This window comes from Mchenga conophoros, linkage group LG6 (genome assembly GCF_057382185.1).
Source record: "Mchenga conophoros isolate Kocher_MC1m ecotype Shallow Benthic linkage group LG6, M_conophoros_male_GT1.1, whole genome shotgun sequence".
In the NCBI taxonomy this organism is placed as follows: Eukaryota; Metazoa; Chordata; class Actinopteri; order Cichliformes; family Cichlidae; genus Mchenga; species Mchenga conophoros.
The window spans coordinates 43,019,545-43,045,528 of record NC_140531.1 but is presented as its reverse complement, the minus strand read 5'-3'; the positions used below and the strand labels follow the sequence as shown (position 1 = coordinate 43,045,528).

At 42.6% G+C, this 25,984-nt stretch overlaps 1 protein-coding gene across 1 annotated transcript; it reads right to left on the bottom strand.

The window, feature by feature from the left end:
• Nucleotides 1-2,381: 2,381 nt before the first annotated feature.
• Nucleotides 2,382-20,362, bottom strand: LOC146573418 (NLR family CARD domain-containing protein 3-like). Its single transcript, XM_085278207.1, has 8 exons — nucleotides 20,072-20,362; nucleotides 14,314-14,645; nucleotides 13,902-14,216; nucleotides 9,677-11,525; nucleotides 9,313-9,486; nucleotides 8,788-8,961; nucleotides 8,246-8,292; nucleotides 2,382-4,695 (listed from the first exon to the last, which is right to left on the bottom strand). The coding sequence occupies exons 2-8, from the start codon at nucleotides 14,585-14,587 to the stop codon at nucleotides 4,148-4,150; spliced, it is 3,381 nt and encodes a 1,126-aa protein (XP_085134333.1). The 5' UTR covers nucleotides 14,588-14,645; nucleotides 20,072-20,362; the 3' UTR covers nucleotides 2,382-4,147.
• Nucleotides 20,363-25,984: the final 5,622 nt, after the last annotated feature.

Below are 25,984 nucleotides of genomic sequence, written 5' to 3'. Positions count from 1 at the left end.
GCTGTGATGTTTCCTTTATAGTGGACAGAAATATTTGCAGTGGCACAAATAATTTGTGGCACCTTATTGAAGAACAGCTGATTGTTCTGTAAATAGTTTGAAATGGTTATTTAAAAAATCAAGGTAAATAGCTGCAAATAACTTTGTTTGAAAACTTGTGCATATGATTTTAAAATTGGCAGTTTATAATTTAAAGTTATGAAATATGATTCAATGAACATGTTTGTGGTTGTTACAGTAAAAAAACTTTTCTACTCGAATTTGATGTTTTTTGTCTGATTTTAGATCAGTTGTTACTACAGTAGTCAAAATGAAAACACGACTGTAGATTCAGACACGTGAGGCTGTGCTGATGAGACCAAACAAGGCAAAGGAAACAGTTTTAAAGGTGAAACGTGGAGGAAACATCAGAAGTGGTTAAAAATGGCCGATTACACCCTGGACCTCAGAGGGTTAAACGTGTTTTTTAAAGTAACACAATAGTTACTTTTCAAGTAATTAATTACTTTTAGAATCTTGTAACTCAGTTACTAACTCAGTTACTTTTTTACAGAAGTAACTAGTAACTATAATTAATTACTTTTTCAAAGCAACTTGGCCAGCACGGATTGTCACACACTGCAGTGAAACCAAGAACCCAAGCACAACTTTCAGTTTTCAATATCAATAATAAAAAAATAAATATTCATATGCAACAACATGATGGTATATTAATTTTTTTAATTATTGATATTATCCAGCTGCTCTGAATGCTCGGGTTCAGGCACTATTTTGTACCCTTTGATCTGTATGAGGTCATGCAGAGAGAGGGTCTTTGTATAGTCATCTCACATACTGAAGCCCCACCCACTTGCTGGACAGGCCTGTTTTTGTGGTCAGCCAGTCAGAAGACATTTGGCCAAAGTGGAAGGTAGTTTCAAAGGGGGAGGAGCTAAAAGAGCATGTTTATGACATTTATGAAGCGAGGGGCCGAGGACGAGATAAAGCCGGATGTTGTTGTCCTGACCTCAGATTCCCCAGCATGAAGCAGACCACCAGTAAAGCACTGACAGACAGACACTGAGGCTACCCCGGCACTCAAGCACTGTTTCCCAGGACTGAGGAGGCCGAGTTTATCTCTGCCGTCTGATTATCACCGCTAACATTCCTCTGGCCTTTATTTTTAAGTGTAAGTGTGTGTGTGTGTGTGTGTCACATTCTCACAGTGCATCAAACACTCCACCTGTATCTCACAACCTCCAGCCTCTCTCTTTAAAGTCCACAAAGACGGAGGTTGATGCAGGCACAAAGGTTTGGTCACAGGTGTCAGGAACTACTGGACTCAGAAGCAGACGGTGGTCAGGAGGAGGAGGAATGGGCAGGGAGCTTTGAAATAGACACCAGACACATTTTATTTTTGTGCAGTTTTTCCACACTGTGCCGGAGGTGTGGTCCGTGACTCGGCTGCAGGGGAGGAGCGGCACAGTGAGCTCAACGGGGTGGTGCTGGGGCGGCAGGTGAGAACACAGCTGGTGGCGTTTGGCCTGATGACAGTCTTTCCCCCTTTTTTAGCGAGACGGGAGACGAGAGGAGGGAAGCTTGAGACAGCTGAGACTGGAGCTGACCAGACTGAACTGTCACAAAAGCAAAGTCAGAAATAAACGTGACATCGAACTGTGTGTGAAGTTCATTTTATACACACGTCGCTAAAAGTTGAGCTGTTTCATGTCGAGCTGCTGCAGGTTTACTGTGCTCCATTTAAACTGTATTTCTGTACGTACAGTTTACGTGACGTGGGCTCAGTGTGACCTTCAGACAGCCTGCAGAGTCAAACTCATCAAACTCACTGTGCCTGGTTATTGGTGCTCAGCAGCTGGAAGCGCCTCCGCTCGTCCTCTGTGTTCTTGCCGTTTTCCCTTTAAATCTGTCACATTCAGATCCTAACAATTTAATGACAACAGCCCCGAGTTCATTGAACCGCTGTAGGTTCAAACAAGGATGTGTGTATTTTCCTCCAATAAAAAAAAAAAAATCTAGTTTTCTATCCAGCATAGCTACCCAGTGACAGCTTTATAAACAGAACCATCTTTCATTGGTTTTTAAACTGTAGGACCAACTTTCACATTGCAGTAACTGTTTGAGGAAAAAAGGAAAAGCTGCTCGCCTCCCAAAGTGTTAAAAGATGCACAGAAGAGCTCTGATGGCAAACTTCACCTCCTAAAAACAATGGTGTTTGATTCCAGTGCAGGTGGTGGGCGTGGCTTCAGTCTGCTGACTCCACCCCTCAAAGATCAGTACAAACGTCACCACCCACCAGAAACATGGTTGAACATGAAGTAGGGCTGCTCAATTATGGCAAAAATGATAATCACGATTATTTTCACTGAAATTGAGATCTCGATTATTTGACGATACTTATTTAACCCTATAAGACCTACTATAGAACCAAGTCCGCCAGAGCTTATATTATTTTATTAACATGCTGTGGAGCCATTTTTGGGAGCATTTCAAGTTGCTATACATCAATACAACTGTTATAGCCCATATTTTAATAATATGTCTGCATTAAGTGCATAGTAATTACATTAATTACAAAAAAGTGCAATAAACTACAAAAAAATTGAAAATCGTTTTTGTTTTTTTACATATATTTCTACTTGGAGAAATTTAAGAGGTTTATCCCTCAAAACTTTAAATACAAAAAAGTTCCAAAAAATAGTTTACAACAGGAAATTTATTTTGAGTGTCTTCATAGTTTTATTTTGGAGATACAGCAATTTTTATATACTGCAGGAAAAACAAAAAACAATCCTATGATGCAAATTTGCAAAGAAAACAGCAGGTGCATCAAAATAAACTATTTCCAGCAGTGCAATCTGAGTTCTAAGCATCCCAGAAACTATTCAGAAAAGTATAGAGTCAAACATGACTTATAAAAACACCAGTATAGGCTTTTAAGGCCTACAAGTAAAAAACGACATTTTCCGCGAAAATGACGTCACTTCCGGTTTCGGACAGGAAATGGCGGACATGCGATAGTTCGCGTTGACGTTGTTTTCATTGTGGGAAGTGTTACGAACAGCTGATCGGATCGGCAAAGCCTGTTTCTGGAATATTATGTTTTTGTTCCTGCAAGCACTTTTTATGCAGTTTTTGCAAAGCTTTATGTGGAAGGAAACCGTGACCGAGGACAAGCTGATGGCATCAGATGTAAGTACAACTCCTCCGGTTTCATATGCAAAACAAATTATTGTGCTAGCTTACACGGTTCCGGTTCTACAGGGATTTAAAGGGTTAACAATAACAATGTATTGAATAATTCACCGGAAGGAAAGTTCTCCCTGTCTCTGCCCCTCCCTCCCATTCATTTGAATACATTGCATTACAGCTCCCTGGATCTACCCCCACCATCATATGTACTGTTTATCGGCTACCTGAGCAAAATGAGGAGTTTTTAAATGACTTTGCTGCTCTTCTCACTCACTTCTCTGAACTTTCTCCAAATCTGATAATTGTTTGTGACTCCAATATTCATATGGACAATGACAAAATCCTGCCTGGAACGTTTTGGGTTTTCCACTCATTCTAAAGGACATATCTTGGATTTGGTATGTTGTTCCGAAGACATATATGTATTTCTTGTCCCCCCACCTCGTTTTTGGTTTTTGCCCTTTATCCCCGTCCCTCTTCCCCGCTGTTTTTCTTTCCCTCTTTCTTTCCCCAGTCACGTCTGTCCCGTGTGGAGCAAGTGAAAATAAAATAAACAATAAAAACAAAGATCAATCAAATAGACCAATTCAGCAAGGCTGGGATGGTCCATTTGGCAAAGTAAATCCGTTGGGCATCTTTCTTTGCCTTCAGACAATAATTTTGGGTTAGGGTTAGGGGTTAGGGGTTAGGTCGGTGGTGTTGCTCGTGAGCACAACGACCAGCTGTGTCCAGAAGATTTAAGTTATTTATGAACCCAGTGGGCTCGTTTCAGCGGCCTGATTTACAAAAACATAGAAACATAGCAAAACACACACAAGTTCAAAGACACGTCAGTGAGAAAGTACGATAACAAGAACACGCCTACATATTCAGCCACCCGGAGCATAAAGGCGCTGACTTCACGTCACAGTGAGTCAAACATCAAGTCGCTTTTCGACATAAGCCCAGACTCTCGTTTCTACGGAGAACTCAGAAACACAGAAGAACCGAACGACAATGTGCAGAACCCAAACCCAGGATAAAGGGGTTCAGTGAATGTGGTGTGGAAGGTGTGGAGGAGGGTCCTTGAGCCAGAGCAGATTCTGTAGAAGGACAGCGTGCCCGCAGGCCAGTCCACATACACTCCTGCTCTGTTAGAGACAGAGGAGAAGGAGGAGGAGGAGATGTCTTTCCCTGTGTTGTTGTGCCACACAGAGTAGTGATCAACATCAGAGCACATCAGACTCCACGACTGACCGTTGCATCCAAACTTGCAGTCGATACTGTCTCCTCTCCTTCTGATTCCTCTGTAACTGACTGCGATATCCACCACTCCTTTCCACTCCACCTCCCAGTAACAGCGACCAGTCACACCGTGCTTGCACAGCAGTTGAAGGCAGAAGTCAAACCTCTCTGCGTGCTGGGTGTAAGGCTCCTGCGTCGACAGTGCCGTCACTTTCCTGTTGTTGTCGGACAGCTTGAGGTTTCTGTTGGCTGTGCTTGTGTCCAGTGTGAGTTCGCAGAAATCTGAGAGAGCGGAGAAGAAACAGCAGCAGCGATTTGTCATATTTGCATGCTGAGTTAAGATGGCGCCGGTGTGCTTGACTTGCCATGTGTCTGTCTCGCCACTTTTTACCCTCCCTTTTCCCTTTACCTTCACTTATTGACCTCGGCACTGTGTTTTTTATTATTTTTTTTCTAGTCGTATGTTCATCTAGTGGTTGTGCACTGATTACATATGACAGGCAAACACTTTTAAATCTTCGTTCTTTCCATTTGTTTTGAGCCAACCCCTGCTGGAGTGTGGGCAGCGCTAATCTACCACAACTGGATTCGTCCTTCAGCTTCTCCTCCCTAATCTCCACAAGAAGCGCTACAGGAAGCGGGGAAGAAGGAGTGGCCGTCGCGTCCGTCTCAGGGCCTTTCTCAGAGCCAGAATTACGGACCATGTACATGCTCACCTCGACACGCCATCATTTTCTCCCTGGACTGCTCTGACGCTAAGTTGCTTAATCATTGCTGGATTTACCCAGTTGATCATCAAGCCTCCTCTGCCCGTTCTGCAACACGCTTTCCTGCTCGGATTTGGATAACGTTGCGCCAACGGGGATTTGTTGAAGCAATCTAAGCACATCGTGCTTCTAGAGGTGACTTACTACCCTGGCCACGGATTGCATTGCTTAATGTCAGGTCGCTGGTAAAAGACCTTTGTTTTAAATGCCTTTTCTCTACTAACAGCCTTGATGTTTTATTCCTTATGGAAACCTGGATTCGCCCTGGTGAGCTCATCCCTTTCTCTGAACTTCTTCCTTTGGACTGTGCCTATTTTAGTTCACCGACGCTTTCTGGTAGGGGAGGTGGTTTAGCCTCGGTTTTTATATATGACGTATATAATGTTCGGTAACCTTCCTCACCTAACTTTGCTAGCTTTGAAGCTCAGTTATTGGAGATGACTGCTTCCACGAGCACTCTGTGTGTGTTGGTCTACCGACCACCCAAATATGACGAGTGTTTCATCTCTTGGGTTCCGTTCTTTTTAAATATGACTCTGTTCTTATTCTTGGTGAACATACACATCTGTTGTAAGGATGGCCTGCTTGCTTAAGACTTTCTGGCTTTTATGGACTCTTTTAACCTCCTTCAGTGGGTAAATGAACCAACCCACGTTAAAGGCCATATTTTGGACTTGGTCTTTACGTATGGCCTGGATATCTGCATTAAGGATATAAATGGGATTTCAGATCATTTCCCAATTATTTTTGATATTGGCTTATCTGCCGTTGGACCGCAGTCTGTAGCTACTTCTCGTCTGCTACGTGTACTCAGCTCTGAAGCTGTGTTAAAGTTTGCTGTGTCTTTTTTTAATTTTGGCATTCATGATACCTGACTGCTGCTCAGTTCGCTCATCTGATGGTTATGCTGATATTTTGTTATCATTATTTTCATCTACCCCTGATTTGGCTGTACCTGACGACTGTTCTCTCTGTTCGGTTGATGGTTGTGCTAATATCCCGTTATCTCTTTGTTTTTCTATTCCTGATTCTGTTGCTCCCACTAAAATGAAGCGCCCTAGAACCTACTCTCATTGCTGGCTTAACGATACTACGCGTGCCTTACGACATGTTTGTCGCCGTGATGAGAGAAAGTGGAAAAAAGATAAACTTCAGGTCTCTTATGATATGTTACAGACTAGCCGCTCACAGTTTCAAACTGCTAAAATGGCTAAGGCATCTTTTCTTTCCAAAGTCCTTCTGGCTTATGGTCACAACCCCCGTATGCCGTGCCCGTGTTACTTTCGACTCTGAAGCAGCTGGTCGATCAACTGAAAAACACCAATGCTGTCTTTGATATTCTCCCATCACGCATTGTTAAGGGCTGCTATGATGTAATTGGACCGAGCATTTTATTCTTAATGAATTTTTCTCTACTCTCTGGATCTGTCCCACTGGCCTTTAAGCATGCTGTAGTCCAGCCTATTCTGAAAAAAAAGAATCTTGATTGTTATGATCTCTTGAAGTATAGACCGATCTCTAAGCTTCCGTTTCTGTCCAAGATCCTGGAGCGACTAGTTCTTTCTCAGCTTCAGGCATATTTAGACACGAACAACATTGCAGAGAAATTTCAGTCTGCCTTTAAGCCGCGGCACAGCACTGAAACGGCCTTGCTTAGAGTTCTCAATGACCTTCTTGTAAGCACTGACTCTGGACGCTCTGTGGTCCTGGTTTTATTGGACCTTCCCTCTGCTTTTGATATGGTCGATCATAACATTCTTCTATTAAGACTTGAGCATACTGTGGGTAAAAGAGGCACTGCCCTTAACTGGTTTAAATTTTATCTCGCTGACAGGTCTTTTTCGGTTAATTTGGGCAACTTCTCATCTTCCTCAGTACCTTTACGCTGTGGTGTATATAATGAGAAGAGAGGCCCTGTTCTCTTCTCATTATATCTGCTCCCCCTTGGAGCAATTTTTGAGAAGTATAATATTGCCTTTCATTGCTATGCTGATGATATACAGATTTATTTTGAGATTACTGACGATCTTGCTATGTCTTTTCACTATTTTCCTGAATGCATGCGTGAGGTTAAAGGTTGGTTCAAGAGTAATTCTCTTGTCCTGAACGAAAAGAAAACGGAGATCGTGGTGTTCGATAGTAAAATCCCCCGCGACCAATTGTGTGCTGCTCTGATGCCTTTTGCTAGCTCCCCTTCTGGTTATGCCAGTAATTTGGGCATATTACTGGATAGCTCGTTTAAATTTGACAAGCAAGTGTCTGCTGTTGTGAGGTCTACTTTTAATCAGCTGTGCCTCATTTCTAAGGCTAAGCACTATATTCCACACAATGACCTGGAAAAACGTATTTACGCATTCGTGACTTCCAGGTTGGACTACTGCAACTCTCTTTACATTGGCCTTTCCTCCTCCCTTCTCCTTAGATTGCAGACTGTCCAGAATGCGGCGGCACGCCTTTTGACGGGTAGCAGGAAATCTAAGTGCTCCTTTCAGAGCACTTAGATTTCCTGCTACCCAACTTCTTCTGGAGCAACCGTGTTCTCGGCTGAAGTCTCGGGGCGACCGTGTGTTTGCTGTAGCTGCCTCAGTCTATGGAACAATCTTCCTGCTGCCAGCCGGGCGTCTGACTCTATGCCATTGTTTAAATCACGGTTAAAGACTTATTTATTTAATCTTGCTTTTCCATCTAGCTAATATTTGGTGTGTGTGTTGATACATTTTTATCTGTTATGCTTTGTTAAATACTTGTATGTATTATGATTGTCATGGTTTTATGTTTAATATGTGCCGGGTCCTTTCTCTTTCTCTTTTCCCTCCCATCTCCTTTTCCTATCTTATTTTGTCAAGCCCCTTGGTATACCCTTGGTTTTTTAGTGTGCTTTAGAAATAAATATTATTATTTGATTATTATTATCAGTTGATGCGACGTCTGCTGATTTATGAAAAGACTGAAGAAAAACATCACAATGATTCATTGTTCTGGCTCTTTAGTCAAATTCAGAATAACCTGCAGATTGAAGCTATAACATATGCTGACTTCATGAATCAAAGAGAACAAACACTCACATTTCTTCAAACCAGGTTTCAGCCTCTGCTCTCCACCATGCTCCAGCCTGGATGACAAACAAAGTCTGAATGACACTTCAGAAAGATTTTTTAATGAATCACGACCTTCAGTCATATCCACCACTGAGATGAGCTGTAATCTGTGCTGCACACACAGACAGTCATAACTCTGAAGTGTGTTTCTGTTTGTGGTGCATTCTAGTGTTGCATTGAAGATTTTGTGTAGTCCAAAAAAGTTGACGTCCACACTCAGCCTCACATTCATTGTCTGATGACGACATTCACTCCGAGTCAGGTGGGCCCTTGTATAAGACGCTTTTTAGACTTAACAAAGACACACTCGCCCAGATGTTACATTAAATGTTAACAAACAATGAATAAAGTCTCAGATCGTCTGATAACCAGACTAATTGAACATGGATTTGTCTTTAATCCAAGACTTCCCAAAGACTAAACCTTCAGTAGCTATTAGCAGCTGTGAACCAGCCAATCCCACCAGTGTGACACAAAAACACTGTGTGAGTCTCATTTTAATCTCTTGCCTGAGAATTTTAAGCTTCCAGTGTTGATGCTCCACTCCAGCAGAAAGCAGCTTGGTGGCGGTGTCCCCTGGATGGTTGTAGCTCAGGTCCAGCTCACTCAGATGGTAGGGGTTGGCTCTCAAAGCTGTGGCTAGAGAAGTACAGCCCTTCCCTGAGATCATACAGCCTGACAGGCTGAGTATGCACAGAGAGAGAGATATAAAATGAAATCAGCTCGAGATGTTATTGGTATCTACTACCATACGAAATTTAAACATGATAACTTGAAAACTGTGGATGCTAGACTGTTAACAAGCAAACAAACTGAACTGATTATATGTGCCTTATCTTTGAGGGGAGAATGAACAAAGCCATGATGCTCTAACTGTCTGCATAATGTCGTCACTGGAATTTATATAGATTCATTTGCTGACACAGAAAAATAAGACAAAAAATGTAATGCTTTACGTTTAATTGAAATTTACAGGCAATGTTCTTTCGGTCCTTACACGTGTGATTGTGGGGGGTTGAATGATCTGGACTTACTTGAGTTTCTCCAGTCTACAGCTTGGACTCCCCAGCCCAATAGACAACAGCTTCACTCCTGAATCGTGCAGGTCGTTGTTACTCAGGTCCAGTTCTCGCATGCTGGATGGCTCAGAGCTAAGAGCTGAGGATAGAGCTGAACAGCTTCTCTTTGACAGATTGCATGCACTCAGCCTGGAGGAGAGTTAGTGAAACAAAGTGATACTCTTTCACATGGAGCAAGAATAGCAACAACAACAACTATACAATTTTTTGTTTACTCGACTAAAATGATTCAGTAAGACAAATCAGTATGACACAGACTGAAAATGTTATTGGTTGACAAAACCCCTACATACGTATTACGTATTATCTGTCCACCTACAGAACTTTGCTGGCTTCTTTCGTTATTGGTAGCAGTCTCAGAAAAGCATCCTCTGAAGCAAAAACTGAGTATTTCTTCAGATCAAACACGCCCAAATCTTCTTCCAATGACAGCAAGATGAAGACCAGAGCTGACCACTGAGCAAGAGATAGTTTTTCTGTGGAGAGCCTTCCTGATCTCAGGGACTGTTGGATCTCCTCCACTAGAGAAGAATCATTTAGCTCATTCAGACAGTGGAACAGATTGATGCTTCTCTCTGGAGACAGATTCTCACTGAGCTTCTTCTTGATGTACTGGGCTGTTTTCTGATTGGCCAGTGGGTTACTGTCCGTCTTGATCAACAAGTTCTGTAGTTTCTCCTGGTTGGTCTGCAGTGAAAGACCCAGAAGGAAGCGAAGGAACAAATCCAGGCTTCCATTTGGACTCTTTAAGGCCCTGTCAATGGAAATCCTGTGGATCTTCTTCGAAGATGTTTTGCTAAAAAGGAGTCGAAGGTTTTTCAGAGACATTCGTGGTAAAGGCATCACATTTTTGTTGCTGTTTATTAGAGACATCTTCACATAAAAAGCAGCCAGAAAATCCTGAACACTCAGATGGACGAAGCTGAACATCTTGTCTTTCCCTTTCCTCCCTCGCTCCTCTTTAAAGATCTCTGTGGAAACTCCTCCACATGCTGAGACAAAGTCAATGCTGCTCTCTCTCAGATCCTTCTCATAGAAGATCAGGTTGCCCTTTTCCAGCTGCTCAAAGGCCAGTTTTGCTAATGACGTAATGTATTGAATGCTCTTCTCTGGGCCATACTTTTCTTTTGTCCGATCAATCTGAAACATCAGGAACTCTGCGTACATCTCAGTCAGAGTCTTGGGCAGCTCTCCTCCCTCTCTGGTTTTCAACACATCCTCCAGAACTGTTGCAGTGATCCAGCAGAAGACTGGGATGTTACACAGGATTAGGAGACTTCGTGATGTTTTGATGTGGGAGACAATCCTGTTGGCCTGTTCCTCATCTTTGAATCTCTTCCTGAAATACTCCTCCTTCCGGGGCTCAGTGAACCCTCTGACCTCTGTGATGCTGTTTATAAACTCTTGGGGGATCTGATTGGCTTCAGCAGGCCGTGTGGTTATCCAGATGCGAGCAGAGCATAACAGTTTTCCATTAATGAGTTTTCTTAGCAGGACATCTGTTACTGTTGCCTTTGTTACATCGACAGAGCGAATGTCTTCAGAATGAAGGTCGAGATGAAGGCGGCTCTCATCCAGCCCATCAAACACAAACAGAAGTTTGAATTTACTCTTGTCATAGTTGGTGATTCCTGATGACTGAACATCTGTAAAGATGTAATTAAGAGCCTCCTGTGGGATGCCTACAGTTTCTGGGATGCATTCATGAATGAGCTCTGCCAAACTGAACTTTTCTCCCTTCAGAGGATTCAGCTGACGGAAGGTGAAGGGGAAAATCAGATGCACATCTTGATTGGATCTTTTTTCAGCCCAGTCCAAAACAAACTTCTGGACAAGGAAAGTTTTTCCAATTCCTGCGATTCCATTGGTCATCACTGTTTTGATGGGTTTGGATTCTCCAGAAGGATGCTCAAACATGTCTGTGGGTTGAATTGATTTCTCTGCTTCTGCTGGCTTCCATGCCTTTTCTAACATTCGGACCTCGTGCTGTGTGTGGAAATGTGCGCCACACCTGGCTGTGATGTACAGCTCTGTGTAGATATCAGCCAGATGCTGTGTGTCTTTTGCCCACTCTTCTTCTGCACCCAAAAATTTATCCTGGAAATTTGACTGAAGCATCTGCTGGTAAAATGTGATGGGATGTGGCTCTGGTACTGGAACCATCATATCTATGTCAAAAATGAAGGATAAAAAAACGAAAGTGTAAAGTGTATAATTAAGATATCGAGGATTATTTAGCCCCGAGCCCATATCAGGTTTACTGGCATAAATTACGATGTTTCAGCTGTTTGTAGTTATTATAATTTTATACATTTTAAAATATTCCTTAAACCAGTGATATAAAGACTAGTGCTAATGAAAGTATACAATGGTCTACTCTTTTGGTTTCAGATGGTAGTAGTTGTTACCAATATGGAGAAAAAAAAAATTTATATAACATTTTGAAAAAACTCTTATAACGTCATTTAAGTGATTTGGTTATGGCAAACAGCAGAAAATCTGTTCATACACTTAGGTTGATATGGGAGGTGAATAACTACAAATCATGTTTTCTTTGCTCAGTTTCCCATGTTGTTATCCTCCCATAAATGGCAGAAAAGAGTGAATAACTTCATTGTTTTAGCTAACTACAGAGACACTACTGCTGTGTTTACCAAGCTTTGAAGTGAAAGTTTCAGTTTAGAACTTTGACCTTTAGTTTAAATCTTCTCTAGTAAGCTATGTCCAAGGTAAACTGCAAGTATGCTAGGTAGTATATAGAATGATTAAAACACAATAGTCTAGTGAAATCTCCAACTAGGGCTGAGCGATATGACCTAAAATCCACATCATGGTATAATTTGAAGCATGTGCGGTAACAATATGTATCGCGATATATTCTTTTCTTCTGTATAACGTATTTTACACACTATAAGGCGCACTTAAAATCCTATAATTTTCTCAAAAATTGACATAGCGCCTTATGTATGAATTCTGGTTGTGCTTATTGACCTCAAACCGATTTTATGTGCTACACGGTGCTCAAAAATCTGTCAAAAATGTTTTAGTCTGACTTTGCTAAGCTACGAAGCCGCATCGCTTGATGGATTGTTGGAGCATTACAGCTGCCGTAGTCAGGAGTGTCACGGAGTAATCTGGGTCCTAAACTCTGTCAGGTTCAGGTCCCAAAGTCAAACGATCACTGTGGCGTCACTGAGAGTTAAAAACTGTCTAAATTATTTCATCTTTAATAAAATGATCAGCGTTGCTGCTTTACCAGGTGTAACAATTAAGTTTAACATCCAGGCATCCATGAAAACAGAATTTATTACATTTAACAGAGTTAGAAGTTAGCAGGAAGTTAGCTCGCTAGTTTCGCTAGTTACCTAAACATGATATAGCATGTTCAGACTGAGAGATTTCTAAAACAAATTCAAACGTACAGCTCTACTATCACTTCCAACATAAATGAAGATAGAAAACTAAACAGCAGTGACGTTTATAGGGTTACTGAAGTTGGGCTAGCTGGTATATAATGTTGTGCTACGTGATCGCTAGCAAAACAGCTACGTTAGCATAGCATTAGCACAGTGAAGCTGGAGGATGAGCGCTAACTTCTTTCCACTCAATAAAAGTTAACATGAGGGTTTCTGGTGGTTAGGGACAAATGCAATCACATGGCAGGATGCTGTAAACGGACCAAACCTCAGTCAGGAGAACAACTGAGATAATCCATCCACAATACGAGGTTAGTCATTAATATACTGCAACAACATGGGAATAGAGCAGCTGCAGAGAATTCAGCATTAATGAATCAATGGTATGGAAGTGGAGGAAGCGCAGTTTTTGGCTTTCCCCATATTCCAAAAGTGCTCCGTCTCTTTGCTATTACTGTCGCCCGCCATAATTTCCAGTTTATGCTGTTTATGCTACTTTCTCTGTATCTATGAAGCGCCTTGAGGCGACTTTTGTTGTGATTTGGCGCTATATAAATAAAATTGAATTGAATTGAATTGTTTGCAGCCGCTGCAATGCTTTCGACCAAAACAGGCAGCTTGATGACACCATCAACATGCGCTATCGTAGTAGAGCGGTATAGTCAAAATGTCTGTGAAGGTTCTCAGTCATCCAGGTCATCGTAGTCAAAGGAGCTTGCAAAGAAAAGCGTCTGGGACCCACACCCAGTTTCCCACCTTGGCTCAGGCGATTAGAGGATCATCAGGGGGTCCTTTTGTCCCTCTGTGGGGGGAAACTCCCACTAGGTTTATATCTGGGACTCTCCACCATTTGACCTTAGAACTGAAGAAGCTTCTCGGATGAGAGGTGAAACGTCTTCAACCAACTTAAAGAAGTCCAGACGCTTTTCTTTGCAAGCTCCTTTGACTATAGTCAAAACCTCTACTGTTGGCCAAATTTATATCGTTTCTACCGCCCATCCCTATCTCCAACCTTTGTAAAGTTAAAATTCAGTAAAAGATTTGGATTAGAAATGCAACGACATCACAAATATTGAGTATTTGTTAATTAGCCAATCATCACGTTATCAAACCTGACAGTAGTTTTACCATCAGTCTCAGAAGTAGGAGCCTGAGTCTTAGAGGAGAAAAGTCCTTTCTTCTTTTTAGCCTTCCCAACACTGCCGTCATCTCCTTTCTTCTTCGTAGTCTTCCCACCATCTTCATTATCCGCTTCTTCCTTTGAAGTCTTCCCATCACTGTCATTGTCCCCTTTCTTCTTTGGGCTCTTCCCACCATCTTCATCATCTGCTTTTTTCTTCGAAGTCTTCCCATCATTGTTATCGTCATCTTTCTTCTTTGCGGTTTTCCCACCATCATTTTCATCCCCTTTCTTCTTTGAAGTCTTCCCACCATTGATGTGCACTGATAGACAAACAGACATTATGAGCATTAAAAGAATATAACCTGCACTTTGTTGAACCTTTTCAGACAGCAGTGTTTGTCTCTTCCTGTGACTGACCTTCGGTTGTTGGGCTGCTGACAGAAAAACTCTGCAGCAGGTCATTTCTGTTAATTCTCTCTAAAACCACCTTGGTCACCTCCAAAGCTCCTTGGAGTTCATAGGTTTGTATGATCAGGTCCACAGTTTCCAGTCGCTTTGACGTCTCCAGACGGCTCTTTCTGATGGCAGGGCGCCCCCGAAGGACATCACCATGCTGCAGGAACCACTTGAATTTATCAAACTCTTCATCTCCCAAATCTTCCAGAGTGTTTAAGAGGTCCTCTGATGTCATCACGTCAGATAGTACTGCAGGCTCTTGTGGTACAACTGCTTTATTGGTCTCTGTTTACCTGTCAAACATGAAATCAGACTTTAAAATATCAGCTGTTCCCTTTATACAAATAAAGTTTATTAACAGGTTATTATGATTCTCTGTTTGTCTAAATTGAGATCAGTTCATGGAGCGCCTCGTTGGAAAATAATGCAAATACAGCATTAGAACTTTGTGGCTGGAAACATGGAATGAGATGTCTGATTGTCAGTGATTGTCTGTAATTGTCAGTGATTGTCTGTAATTGTCTGAGTGTCAGTGTCAGTGACTGCCACTAACTGTCAGTGATTGTCTGTATTTGTCAGTGAGTGTTTGTCCATCAAAAGATGGCGCCAGTGTGTTCGGCAGCCCGTCTCCACTGCTCTCTGCTGCTTCTTACCTTTCTGCTAATATGCTATTCAGGTGGCTCTGCATTGCTAACTTATGACCGGCTTACTCTTCTAAGTCTCCGGCCACCCTATACTTACGGGTCATACTTCCATGGATCGGACCCGTGGTGGAATTTAGGAGATACCACTCTGCTGCGGACGGATCACCTCTCAGGAATGATCTCCGCTTCCTTTGCACAGGAGACGCTACAGGAAAAGGGGTAAACGGAGTGGTGTCCGTGTCCGCATTAAGGCTTACCTAAAGGCACGGCTGGCTTTGACGTCGATGTGGATGCTCTCCGCCTTCCCCCGACTTTCTGGGAGCACTTTACCTTTAGATTGTTTAGGCATCGATGGATTCGCTATGCTGAGTTGCAGGCCCGCCCTGTCGCCCCAGTGGTTTATTCGCCGGCTCCATGTTGGATTAAGCCTCCTAAAGGCGGCGTGTGTTATGGCAACCTATGCCGCCCGAGACGTGCTTCCAACTGCGACTCGGCGTCTTCGACTCGGATGGCGCTATTAAATGTTAGGTCGCTGACTAATAAGACTTTTATTGTGAGCTATTTTTTTACTGCTACAGGACTGGATTTACTATTCATGACGGAAACTTGGATTCGTCCCGGTGAGTCTTTCCCTTTCTCAGAGCTCCTTCCTCCGAATTGTGCCTTTTTTAGCTCACCGAGACCTTCGGGCAGGGGTGGAGGACTGGCAGTGGTCTTATCACTGGCGATTTTAACATTCACATTTGTTGTAAAGATGATGTGTTTGCCAAGGATTTTCTAGCCTTAGTTGACTCTTTTAATCTTATCCAGTGGGTTAATGCACCTACCCACCTTAAAGGACATACCCTTGATTTGATTTTTTCTTATAGACTGGACATTTGTATCAGGGACATCAGCAACATTGGAATCTCCGATCATTTCTCAGTCATCTTTGATGCTGAGTTATGCAAATTGGACCAGAGCTTTGAGGGTCCTCGACGTCTTGTGCGCATAATCAATCCTGGGACTGTGGCTGAATTTTTGGCTGCTTTCTCTAAATCTGTTCTCCCTGACTTTGATCGTTCTACACCCTCTTCAGTTGATGATTTTGCTAACTCCTTTCTCTCTACCTGCTCCTCTATACTGGACGTTGTGGCCTCTATGAAAGTAAAACAACCTAGAAGCTGCTCTCAGCCGTGGCTAAATGACTCTACGCGCTTTACGACGCGTTTGCCACCAAGCTGAGAGACGGTGGAAAAAAGATAGGCTCCAGGTGTCTTTTGATATCGTTCGCAGGACCCACCTGGAATTTCAGAAATCTGCTAAGTTGGCTAAAGCGGCTTTTCTGTCGGGTGTCATTGCGGATAATAGTCACAACCCACATATTTTATTTAAGACTTTTAACTCATTGTCCAACCCTTGTCCTGAAATGCCTAGATTGGCTTCCTTAGCCCGTTGTGAAAATCTTTTAACTCATTTTACAGGCAGAATCTTATCTCTAAGAGTCTCACACCCCCCTGTGATGAGTCAGGCCCCAGCATTACGATGCTCTTCTAACCTCAATCAGTTTGATCCAGTTTCGCTCCCTACTCTTAAGGGTATAACTGATCACCTAAAAAACTCAAACGCTGCTCATGACATCCTTCCATCTCGCATTATTAAAGATGGGTTTAACATTATCGGGCCCTGTGTTTTATCATTAATTAACCTGTCACTGTTATAAACACGCTGTAGTGCAACCTATACTCAAAAAGAGCTCCCTTGATCAGAATGACCTCGCTAACTTTAGACCTATTTCCAAACTCCAGTTTCTGTCTAAAATCCTAGAGAAGATTGTTCACTCCCAACTTCAAACTTATTTGGTTGCAAATAATATCGGGGAAAATTTTCAGTCGGGGTTTAAGCCACACCATAGCACGGAAACTGCATTACTGAGAGTCTTTAATGATCTTCTCTCAATTGCTGACTCAGGGCGCCCTGTGGTGTTAATTTTGCTTGATTTGTCCTCTGCTTTTGATTTGGTGGACCATAATGTCCTTTTAATGAGGCTTGAGCATCTGGTGGGCATCACGGGCAGTGCCCTTAGCTGGTTTAAATCCTATCTCTCAGAAAGGTCCTTTTCTGTCACCATGGATACCTGCTCCTCCTCCATTGCCCCTGTTACCTCTGGTGTCCCCCAGGGGTCCGTGCTGGGTCCCATGCTGTTCTCTTTATACTTGTTACCCTTGGGCCGAATCTTTGATAAATACAATATTTCTTTCCACTTCTATGTGGATGACATTCAAATCTATTTTGAACTAGCTGAGGATGTCACGTCGTCGTTGCAACACTTCTCCGATTGTATGAATGAAGTTAAAATCTGGCTACTGAGCAATTCCCTCATTTTAAATGATAAGAAGACTGAAATTGTAGTCTTTGATACTCCCTCCTCTCGGGCTGAACTAACTGGTATTTTTGGGCCCTTTGCTGACTCCCTTTCTGACACTGTGAGGACCCTGGGTGTTGTCTTGGACAGTTCCTTCAAGTTGGACAAACATGTGTCCTCTGTAGTTAAATCGAGTTCAATCAACTACGTCTAATCTCTAAGGCCAAGCCCTACATACCAGGGACCTGGAGAAACGTATCCATGCCTTTGTTACATCCAGATTAGATTACTGTAATTCCCTTTACACTGGTCTCCATTCTGCCCTCGTTCACAAACTGCAGCTCGTTCAAAATGCGGCTGCGCGTCTCTTAACTGGAACTGGCAGGTTTGAGTCTATTACTCCAGCTCTTTCCGACCTGCACTGGCTCCCTATAAAACTTCGTATTGATTTTAAAATCTTATTGCTCACTTTTAAAATCATAAATAGCACCGCACCCAGCTATCTTAGGGATCTCCTCAGCTTTTATATCCCTGGGAGAGCGCTTAGATCAGGCCAAAGGCTCCTGGTGCGACCTAGATCTCGGCTCAAGACCAGAGGTGACCGCGCATTCGCCGCTGTCGCATCCTACCTCTGGAATAACCTCCCTCAAGGCATCTGATTCAATTCAATCTTTTAAATCTTGATTAAAAACTTATTTGTTTAGCCTTGCTTTCCTGCCTCCTACAGCCCACATTTTTGGTGTACTGTAAGTTATCTTTTTCGCTTTATTAATATTTATAATGTTTTAACCTTCAGCCTTTCGGGTTGTGCCTACTATGCCTGGTGTATTATTGGTTAGTTATGTCACCCGCCTGTTAGTATATTTTATTTGTATTTTGTGTTTTATATTTGTATTTATTATTGCTCTAACTCGTTCTGTGAAGCACTTTGGCATACCTGTGGTTTTCTAAATGTGCTACATAAATAGAATTGTATTGTATTGTCTGTGTCAGTGTCAGTGAGTGTCTGTAATTGTCAGTGAGTGTCTGTAATTGTCAGTGAGTGTCAGTGATCCTTTTTCATGCTTCAGCTCAGTGCTAAAACGGAGCAGCTCTGGTGTCACTCATTGACGCAGTCTCTTTCCTCTGCCTCTCACTGATTGGTGCAGCTTTGTAAACTGCTTTCTTTCATGCACTTCACAAGAATAAAATGATCGTGAATTTCTTGCTTGGTAACTCATGTGTGCTGACAGTCTGATATCACACAGCACCACCCAGCAGCAGCGGCTCACCTGCAGAGCCGCACCCTGCCTGACCGTCAGAGCTGTCGAAGTTTCCAGAGTGGATTTGTGCTCAGTGAGCAGGTTTATGTTGAACTTGTGTGGCAGAAGTTAGAGCTGCTGTTATCCCCGGCAGCTTTATACATCTAAGGCAGCGGTCCCCAACCCCCGGGCCTCGGACCGGTACCGGTCCGTGAGTCGTTTGGTACCGGGCCGCGAGAGTTGAGGCTCAGGTGTGAAATGTAGTTTTCAGCATTATTTTGTTATCGTTTTTATCGTTTCATTCCTGGGTCTTTTCCTGTGTGTTATGAATAAATCTTCTTTTTTTCGGTACCGGTACTAGTTTTATTTTGTTGTATTTATCCACGACACCTTAAAGGCTGGTCTGTGAAAATATTGTCGGGCATAAACCGGTCTGTGGTGCAAAAAAGGTTGGAGACCGCTGGTGTAAGGTATACAGAGACATGAAATAAAACCAATAAAACCACAAGAAATTCACAGTGAAACACAAAACTATGAGAAGGTAATAAAACTGTAAACCTTAACTGCAACCCTGATTCACTGTCTTTAATCTTTACCTTGAAATACCTCATGTCTGTGTTTACTTGGTCTGGCCCGTATATGATAAACCCTATATGAGAATGCTGACTTTAATATATACAGATTCCCGGGAGATTATAGCTTACACAGAATGAGATTAAATTCCTGGTGGCAGTGTTTCACATGAATCATATACAAACTGTCTGAAAGCTTTTTTTTCCACAGCGAAGCAGATGATAGACCAAACATCCCTTTGCATTCTTTGCTGTTGTTTGGTGCTACAAAAGTTCATTACAACAACTGAATTATTCAGTCGAGAACTTCTTCAATCTTGTGGAACAGCACCAGTAACAGATGCAAGGTTTCACTGATGGTTACATTAAATCTAAAGATGCAGCAAACGAGCAGAAAAAGGTTTCCTATAACCATACGTGCTGCAAAATAATGTCCAAGCATGACTCGATTTAAACTCTAATACAAGAAGATGATCGTCACAGGTACAGAGAGGAGCGCTCATCACAGCGCCGTGTCAAAGATGTCGTTTTTTACTGGGTTGGTGCAGCTTACATTGTTTTATGTGTGTAGACTTGTATATGCCTGATTATGTTATACTGAGCCATGTTGATTCATAAATGATTAAATAGCATTAATGAGGGTGGATTGAAAAAGTGTGGCCTCCATCCTACTGCTCTGCCTCAGTATTGTTTGATATATAAACTTTTTCATGTAGATGTTATTCGTCGTGAAATCCAGATTTATTTTAACTTGTGTGCAGAAAGCAGCTCTGGGACACACTGTTAATGCATCTGAAGTCTGCTGTAGTAAAACTGGAAACGAATGAAAGTGATGGTTACGCTCAGAGCCCGCTGTATGCAGACGAGTGCATACAGAGAGCGTCAGCAGCACTCGTGAACGCAGCCGTCTGCACTCACCTGTGTTTGCAGAAACACCTGACGGACGCATGCAGCTCGTCCTCTGCCTCCAGGTACGCTCGGTGCCGGGTGAGGTGTGGGCTGTTCTGTGGTCAGGCACTGCGATCTGTAAACTTCTTTCTCTGTGCGGCGCAGCGAGTCAAGTCAGCGGCGACGAGGGCTTCTGGTCATTCTGCGTTCCTGAGAAAGGTGCGCTCAGGTAAACGTCCCTCTGAAGGCTGAGAGGTTGTTATGAGCTGAAAGTCTGCTGACACATTTCATATGAAAAACGTTGGAAGGATTTGGATCTGGGCTCCGCCTCTCTCTGCACTGTCCTTAGACACATTCAGGCAGGTGTGTTCGTCAGGTAGATAAGGTTACCTGCAGCCTCACTTCCACAGAACTGCATCACCCCTACAGCCTCTGGCATTCCTTTAATATATAACATGTGCATACAGGGGCCTGAAATGTTTCCACAGCCAAAGAGCCAATCAAAGCTCAGGACTGAGAGAAAGCAAGTTGGTTTCCTGTCAAATTCTCCACACAGGTCAGAAACTTTTATCCAGAGTGGCTGATGGGAGCAGATCCTTCGCCTCCATCAGGTGCCAAATATTTCACCATCGCCTTTTATTAAAGAATAATCCCTCTGATCGGTTATCATGCACGACAGCACACGGGACTCAAACACTCCCACTAACAAACGTTAATGTGTGAGTCAGTGCAGCATCACCAACTGTGATTATTTGATCTGTCAATCGATTTCTGCGTCACCCCCTCTGATGCATGTTGATCTGATAAACGGCTTAGTTTCATCCCGCGCTCCTTGTTCCAACAAAACAGGAAACAAGCTTATATATGCATTTGCCCTGGAAGCCTGTCCACTCAAACTCAAAGGGGACGCATTTGTGTCACATAATGAGCAACTGCAACCACTAAAGGAGCGAGATAAGTACAGCCCGCAGTGAAAACTGCCAACAGCCTGGAGCAAAGTTTCAGGAGAAGGTGCCAAACCTGCAACGACTGTGTTAAACTCAAACATTTTCCTGGGAATCAGCCGGGCAAGACTGGACCCGTCTGTCTAGATCCTGGGGTGGCAGCGGGGCAGGAGACGTTTGTCCTCAAACCTGCCGATCAGGTGGTTAGACAGAAGATTTGTAGGCTCTTGTATTTCTGCAGGTAATACAGGAACAACAGGACTGCTGTCAGTGTTTGAAATGTGGCACACAGAGGGCAGCAGCCGTCACAGCTCATTAGAAAACAAACTTCCAGTTTAGGTGAAAGTTTCTCTTCGTCCTGGGAATTATTACTCTGCTGTCATTCAGCAGCTTTCCCAGAAATTATAACAAACATGTCCCGGGATGAAAGTCGGGATGGTTTCCAATTAGGGCCGGGTATCGTCACTGATTTCTAGAATCGATTCAATTCCGATTCACAAGGTCCCGAATCGATTCGATCCACGATTCGATTTAATTCGATTCGATTCGATTCGATTCGATTTAAATCTGGGAAATTCTGACAGTCAGAAATATTATAATTCAGATCAGTATATTTACATATTTTGTATCTATAAAAAGGAAGCTGACACTCACGAGACTTTATCACAGGTGTGAGCGTCACAGCAGAGGCCTTTGTGTCAAAGTAGCTGAAGATAAAACAGAAAAACATGAAGGTGATTTTTCCTGGCCTGGATTTTATACAAATATTCTGCAGCACATCAAAAACGAAAGAAAACCTTGAATCAACACATGAACGTTACCTCTGAGTTGCAGCGGTTTTATTAGAGACACAGCGTTTTGCATTTTCCATAATTTTAGAAAGTTTAAATTTGTTCAGTATTGAACGGCAGAAATTAGGTTTTCTTTTCGGAAGTATGTAAAAGGGAAAAAAACAGCGGCCGACAGCCTGTAAACAACAGTAGACTGGTGCGTAACAAGCAAGCGAATAATGAAGAAAGCGAAACTGTTCTTGAAGTACAGAGAGAGGGGGGGAGAGAGAGAGAGGGGGAGAGAGAGAGAGAGAGAGAGCTGCGCATCGCGGTGGAAGCAAAACAGCAAAAGTCAGAGTGAATCCATGACGATGTTTATGTGAAGCGTAGTTTGGATCTTCTTTTGCTGCTGGTTCGGTCAATATTGTTTGGAGAGAGATCAAACTAACAGCTTTAGAATCAGCGCATAAAGGGCGTGAACACAAAGCGCCGACCCGCCGACAGATCAGAATCAGCGAGCTGTCGGCTTTCAGCCCCGACCGTGAGAAAGGCGACATCTCACTGATTCTGATCCGCGGGTCGCGCTGTGTGTTTAAGTCTATGTGCAGAAGCCGTGTAACTGCTCTCATTTACTGTCTTAACTGTTTGGTGGTTCTTGAAATTTTGTGAGGTTTCACCAGAGATTCTGGCATTTCGGGCAAAATAAATTTATATTAAAAAAATCGATTCAGGATTTTAATGAATCGATTTCACGTTATCCAAGCCAGAATCGATTTTAATCGATGAATCGATTATAAAAACCCAGCCCTATTTCCAATGTTGTTCCTGTTTCGAAGACAAACTTTTAAACTCCATCACGTTTAAAGCTGGTGGAGTTTAGTGCTCTAGGTGTTTGAGATGAATACCTGCAGCTGTGGATCTCAGGTGAGCTCAGACTGATGATGATGATGAAGCACCTGACAGGTCTCCAGAGTCTGCTGTGTTTGTGCACAGTCGCGTGCACGTGTGCGCTCACTCTGATCTTCTGTGAAGGAGTGCCAGCATCCTGCTGTGCTCCCTCTGTGGCTGATAAACCTGGGAGCGCATCGTGTCTAAAACAGCTGACGTGGATCAGTTCCAGCTGTACAGGGTCGTCACTGTTCACGGTTGGTGTTCAGAACTTTGGAACACCATCCAGAGAGATGTGATCGTGGAGTAGGAAACACTGGTGTGGCCGTTTCATGGACTGAACAGGCAGAGTGTTATCACTGGCAGGTCAGTGCATAATCAAAGACCTGAGTCGTTATGGGCACAGTTAAATCGAGTGGCTCATTTTCTTCTTCTTTTCAGTTTTATGGAGGAGCATGGTGTATGAGATTCACTTCATGAGCTCCACTTACTTTGTCTTCATTGTTTATATTTGCCCCGTATCCAAACAGCTGCCAGCAGAATAACCGTGGAGGAGGGCAAACCCGTCTGCAGCTGTGCAGGGGGGCATTGTTTTTTTTATGTGGTAGAAATCTGCTGCAAGGACCGAGCGGTGCCATCTAAGGACTGGATGCCACTGGAGGTGCCTAGAAAGGACGTTCTCAATCTGAAGGCCACCTGTTCCCTTGGAGGGTGGTAGGATGCAACGATTTGCAATTTTTTTGGATTAACGTTTTTTCTGCGATCTCAAGACGCTTTATGTTGTTACTTTTTTCCTTTTTGGGTCAGATCTGATTCCACTTAACACAAAAAATGGATGCATCTAAAAGCAAAACTGTGACCAAAGACAATCCAAATAACTTGAACACTTACTAAGAACCCTGAATACTAAGTGCACTGAACTGAAATGGACAGCCTACCTGATACATTTATGGACACTTTAAGTGATATGTTGTACATTGTTGAGATTTACATGTTTGAAATGATTTAAATGTTTTGTTCATGTCTATGTTTTGGACCATTTAAAGGTTGAATACACTCAAATCACTTTTCTCCCTTTAAGTTGTTGTCAGTGTCTCATTCTGAGTGGAGGGATATTCCTTCTTTAAGGTGAGTTACCACTGCCAGTCTCCTTACGATCCTACCTGAACCCAACGAGTAGATTCTCAAATATTGACTTTGTATGACAGATTACTGTGGATTCGACTGATTTTGGACTACTCAGTTAAAAAGGGTGACACATAACCCAAATATGATTAAAGGGCTAATGTAATTGAATTTGGTCATTCCTTATAATTATTGTACACTTGTAGAAAAATAACCTGACAAGCAAAAAGTCTTGGGGCAAATGAACATCTGTTAAAAGGTCAAAGCAAAAATGAATCCTCCAATCACAACATAGGAAGGTGAATATGAAGTATACAGTAAATTCAGCTTGATCTCCAAATGACCACAAACTGTTTGGATGCCTGGGTCGTTGACCCCGGGTTTTTGAGTTTATTATATTATTTATCATTTCCAGTCTTTGGTTTCTTTGTTAGAGTTCTTTCTTATGGTTTATGTCTCTGTGTAATCCTTAGTTGCTGTCTCCCCTGTCGGCTATATCCCCGTGTCTGCCCTGGTCTCACGTCTCTGTTCCCTCTGTTGCAGTGCCTGCCTGTGAGTCTGTCTGTAAGTTCAGTCTGTGTTATGTTTCCTGTTTTACTTTGAAAGTCCGTGTCTCATGTAAATGTGTCTGGTTTTGCTTCCTTTGTCTCGTTAGGCCTGATTTGCCCCAGCTGTTTCCCTCCCTGATTGCTCCCTCTGTGTATTTAAGCCCTGTGTTTCAGTTTGTTGGTGTTGTGATCTACCCTCATCTTGCTGTGTGTTCTGTCTGCGTAGGTGTATTTTGTATTCTCAGTTTTGTTACCCTTTTGAGTTCAGCATTGAAGCTGTTTTGAGTTCACTTTGCGTCTCCGAGTGTCTGCACATTGGGTCCTCCTACTACTCCTGCCTGCACACAGCCGTCACATAACACTAGTGATGGGCAGAAGAAGCTTTCTGAAGCTTGTATTGAAAAACGGTTCATTACTCGAAGCTTTTCAACACAGTCCTCTCTGGTGACATCTGGTGGCCAAAAATATGAAGAGCAGCTCGAATCCACAAAATAAAACCAACTGCTTCATAATGATTGCCCACTCTACAGAGTGGAGTTCTGTCTGATATTGGGCCGCTGTTGTGTTGCTTTGAACGTGTATTTTTTGGTGGTTAAAAAAATGTGTTTTATTTGTTTAATAAATAATTTTGACCAGTAAACTCTCCTTGTTTAAACATGCACCATGGTGTGGTCTTTCTTTGCTTGTGACTTCTTGATGTTGGTACATAAAATAATTGAAAAATACCACGCTACATATAACATACATATAATAATGTACAACACATTATGGAGTATGCTCTGAGGTCTTGCCTCCATGCACTAATGCAATTAATCGCTAGACGGGTGTATTTATAAATAATATTATATTAGGGAATTTTTCCTATTTATATTTTTGGACCTGGGGGTAGAATTGATTGTGAAATGGAAAAGGAAAATGCTTATGAACTTCGAAATTAAAAACATGATGCATTTAAGGTAACCCTTTTTCTTTTTTTTTAAGAAGAGAACTTGTTCCACTGTGCGATGGCCGAACCTGTTCCTTTTCATGGAGATAATTTCTCCTGCTTAAGGAAAATCCCTTCACATGGAACAGAGACAATTACAATATTATTATTATTATCATTATTATAACCACATCATCACATGTCTGTTTCTCACAGCAAGATCAACGTCAGACTCCGCCCTCTGCTGGTGAGCTGCAGGAACTACAATATTATTAACCCTTAAATAAATACTGTTAGACTTTTATCTGTTGGCCTCGGTCAGATTAAAATATAACAGCTGTGTACATATATGTTATTACTGGATTGCCAACCTTCCAATTAGGATATGACCTGCTCCACCCCCTGAGCTACAGCCGCGGAGGCCGGAGGACCAGACGTGGTTAATCTACATCAGTTCCTGCAGACAGAGGCAGATGAAATCATTGCTGGTGACAGCATGAAGCTGTCTCTGTTTCAGCACAAAGTCAGCTGGGTCCAAAAGCAGATGTTAAAAAGCAAATAACTGATGTTACCTTTTACAGTAAAGTGCTCATGACGCTAGCCCGAGTCTGACAGGAAGCAGGTGGAGGGCTCACAGCAGATTGTTGGATTGTTGATTACCTGACAGGAAGACCACAATATGTACGTCTCCCACAGTGTGTGTCTGACAAGGTGATCAGCAACACAGGGGCACCACAGGGGAC

What these genes read in the sequence shown, in the direction of transcription:
- LOC146573418 (XM_085278207.1), bottom strand. Translation starts at nt 14,587, where the DNA reads ATGACATCAGAGGACCTCTTAAACACTCTGGAAGATTTGGGAGATGAA. An exon ending in AAAGAAGCCAGCAAAGTTCT is followed by an intron (nt 9,487 to 9,676) that starts GTAGGTGGACAG and finishes ACTCTCCTCCAG; the next exon opens with GCTGAGTGCATGCAATCTGT. An exon ending in TGGAAGCTTAAAATTCTCAG is followed by an intron (nt 8,293 to 8,787) that starts GCAAGAGATTAA and finishes TTTGTCATCCAG; the next exon opens with GCTGGAGCATGGTGGAGAGC.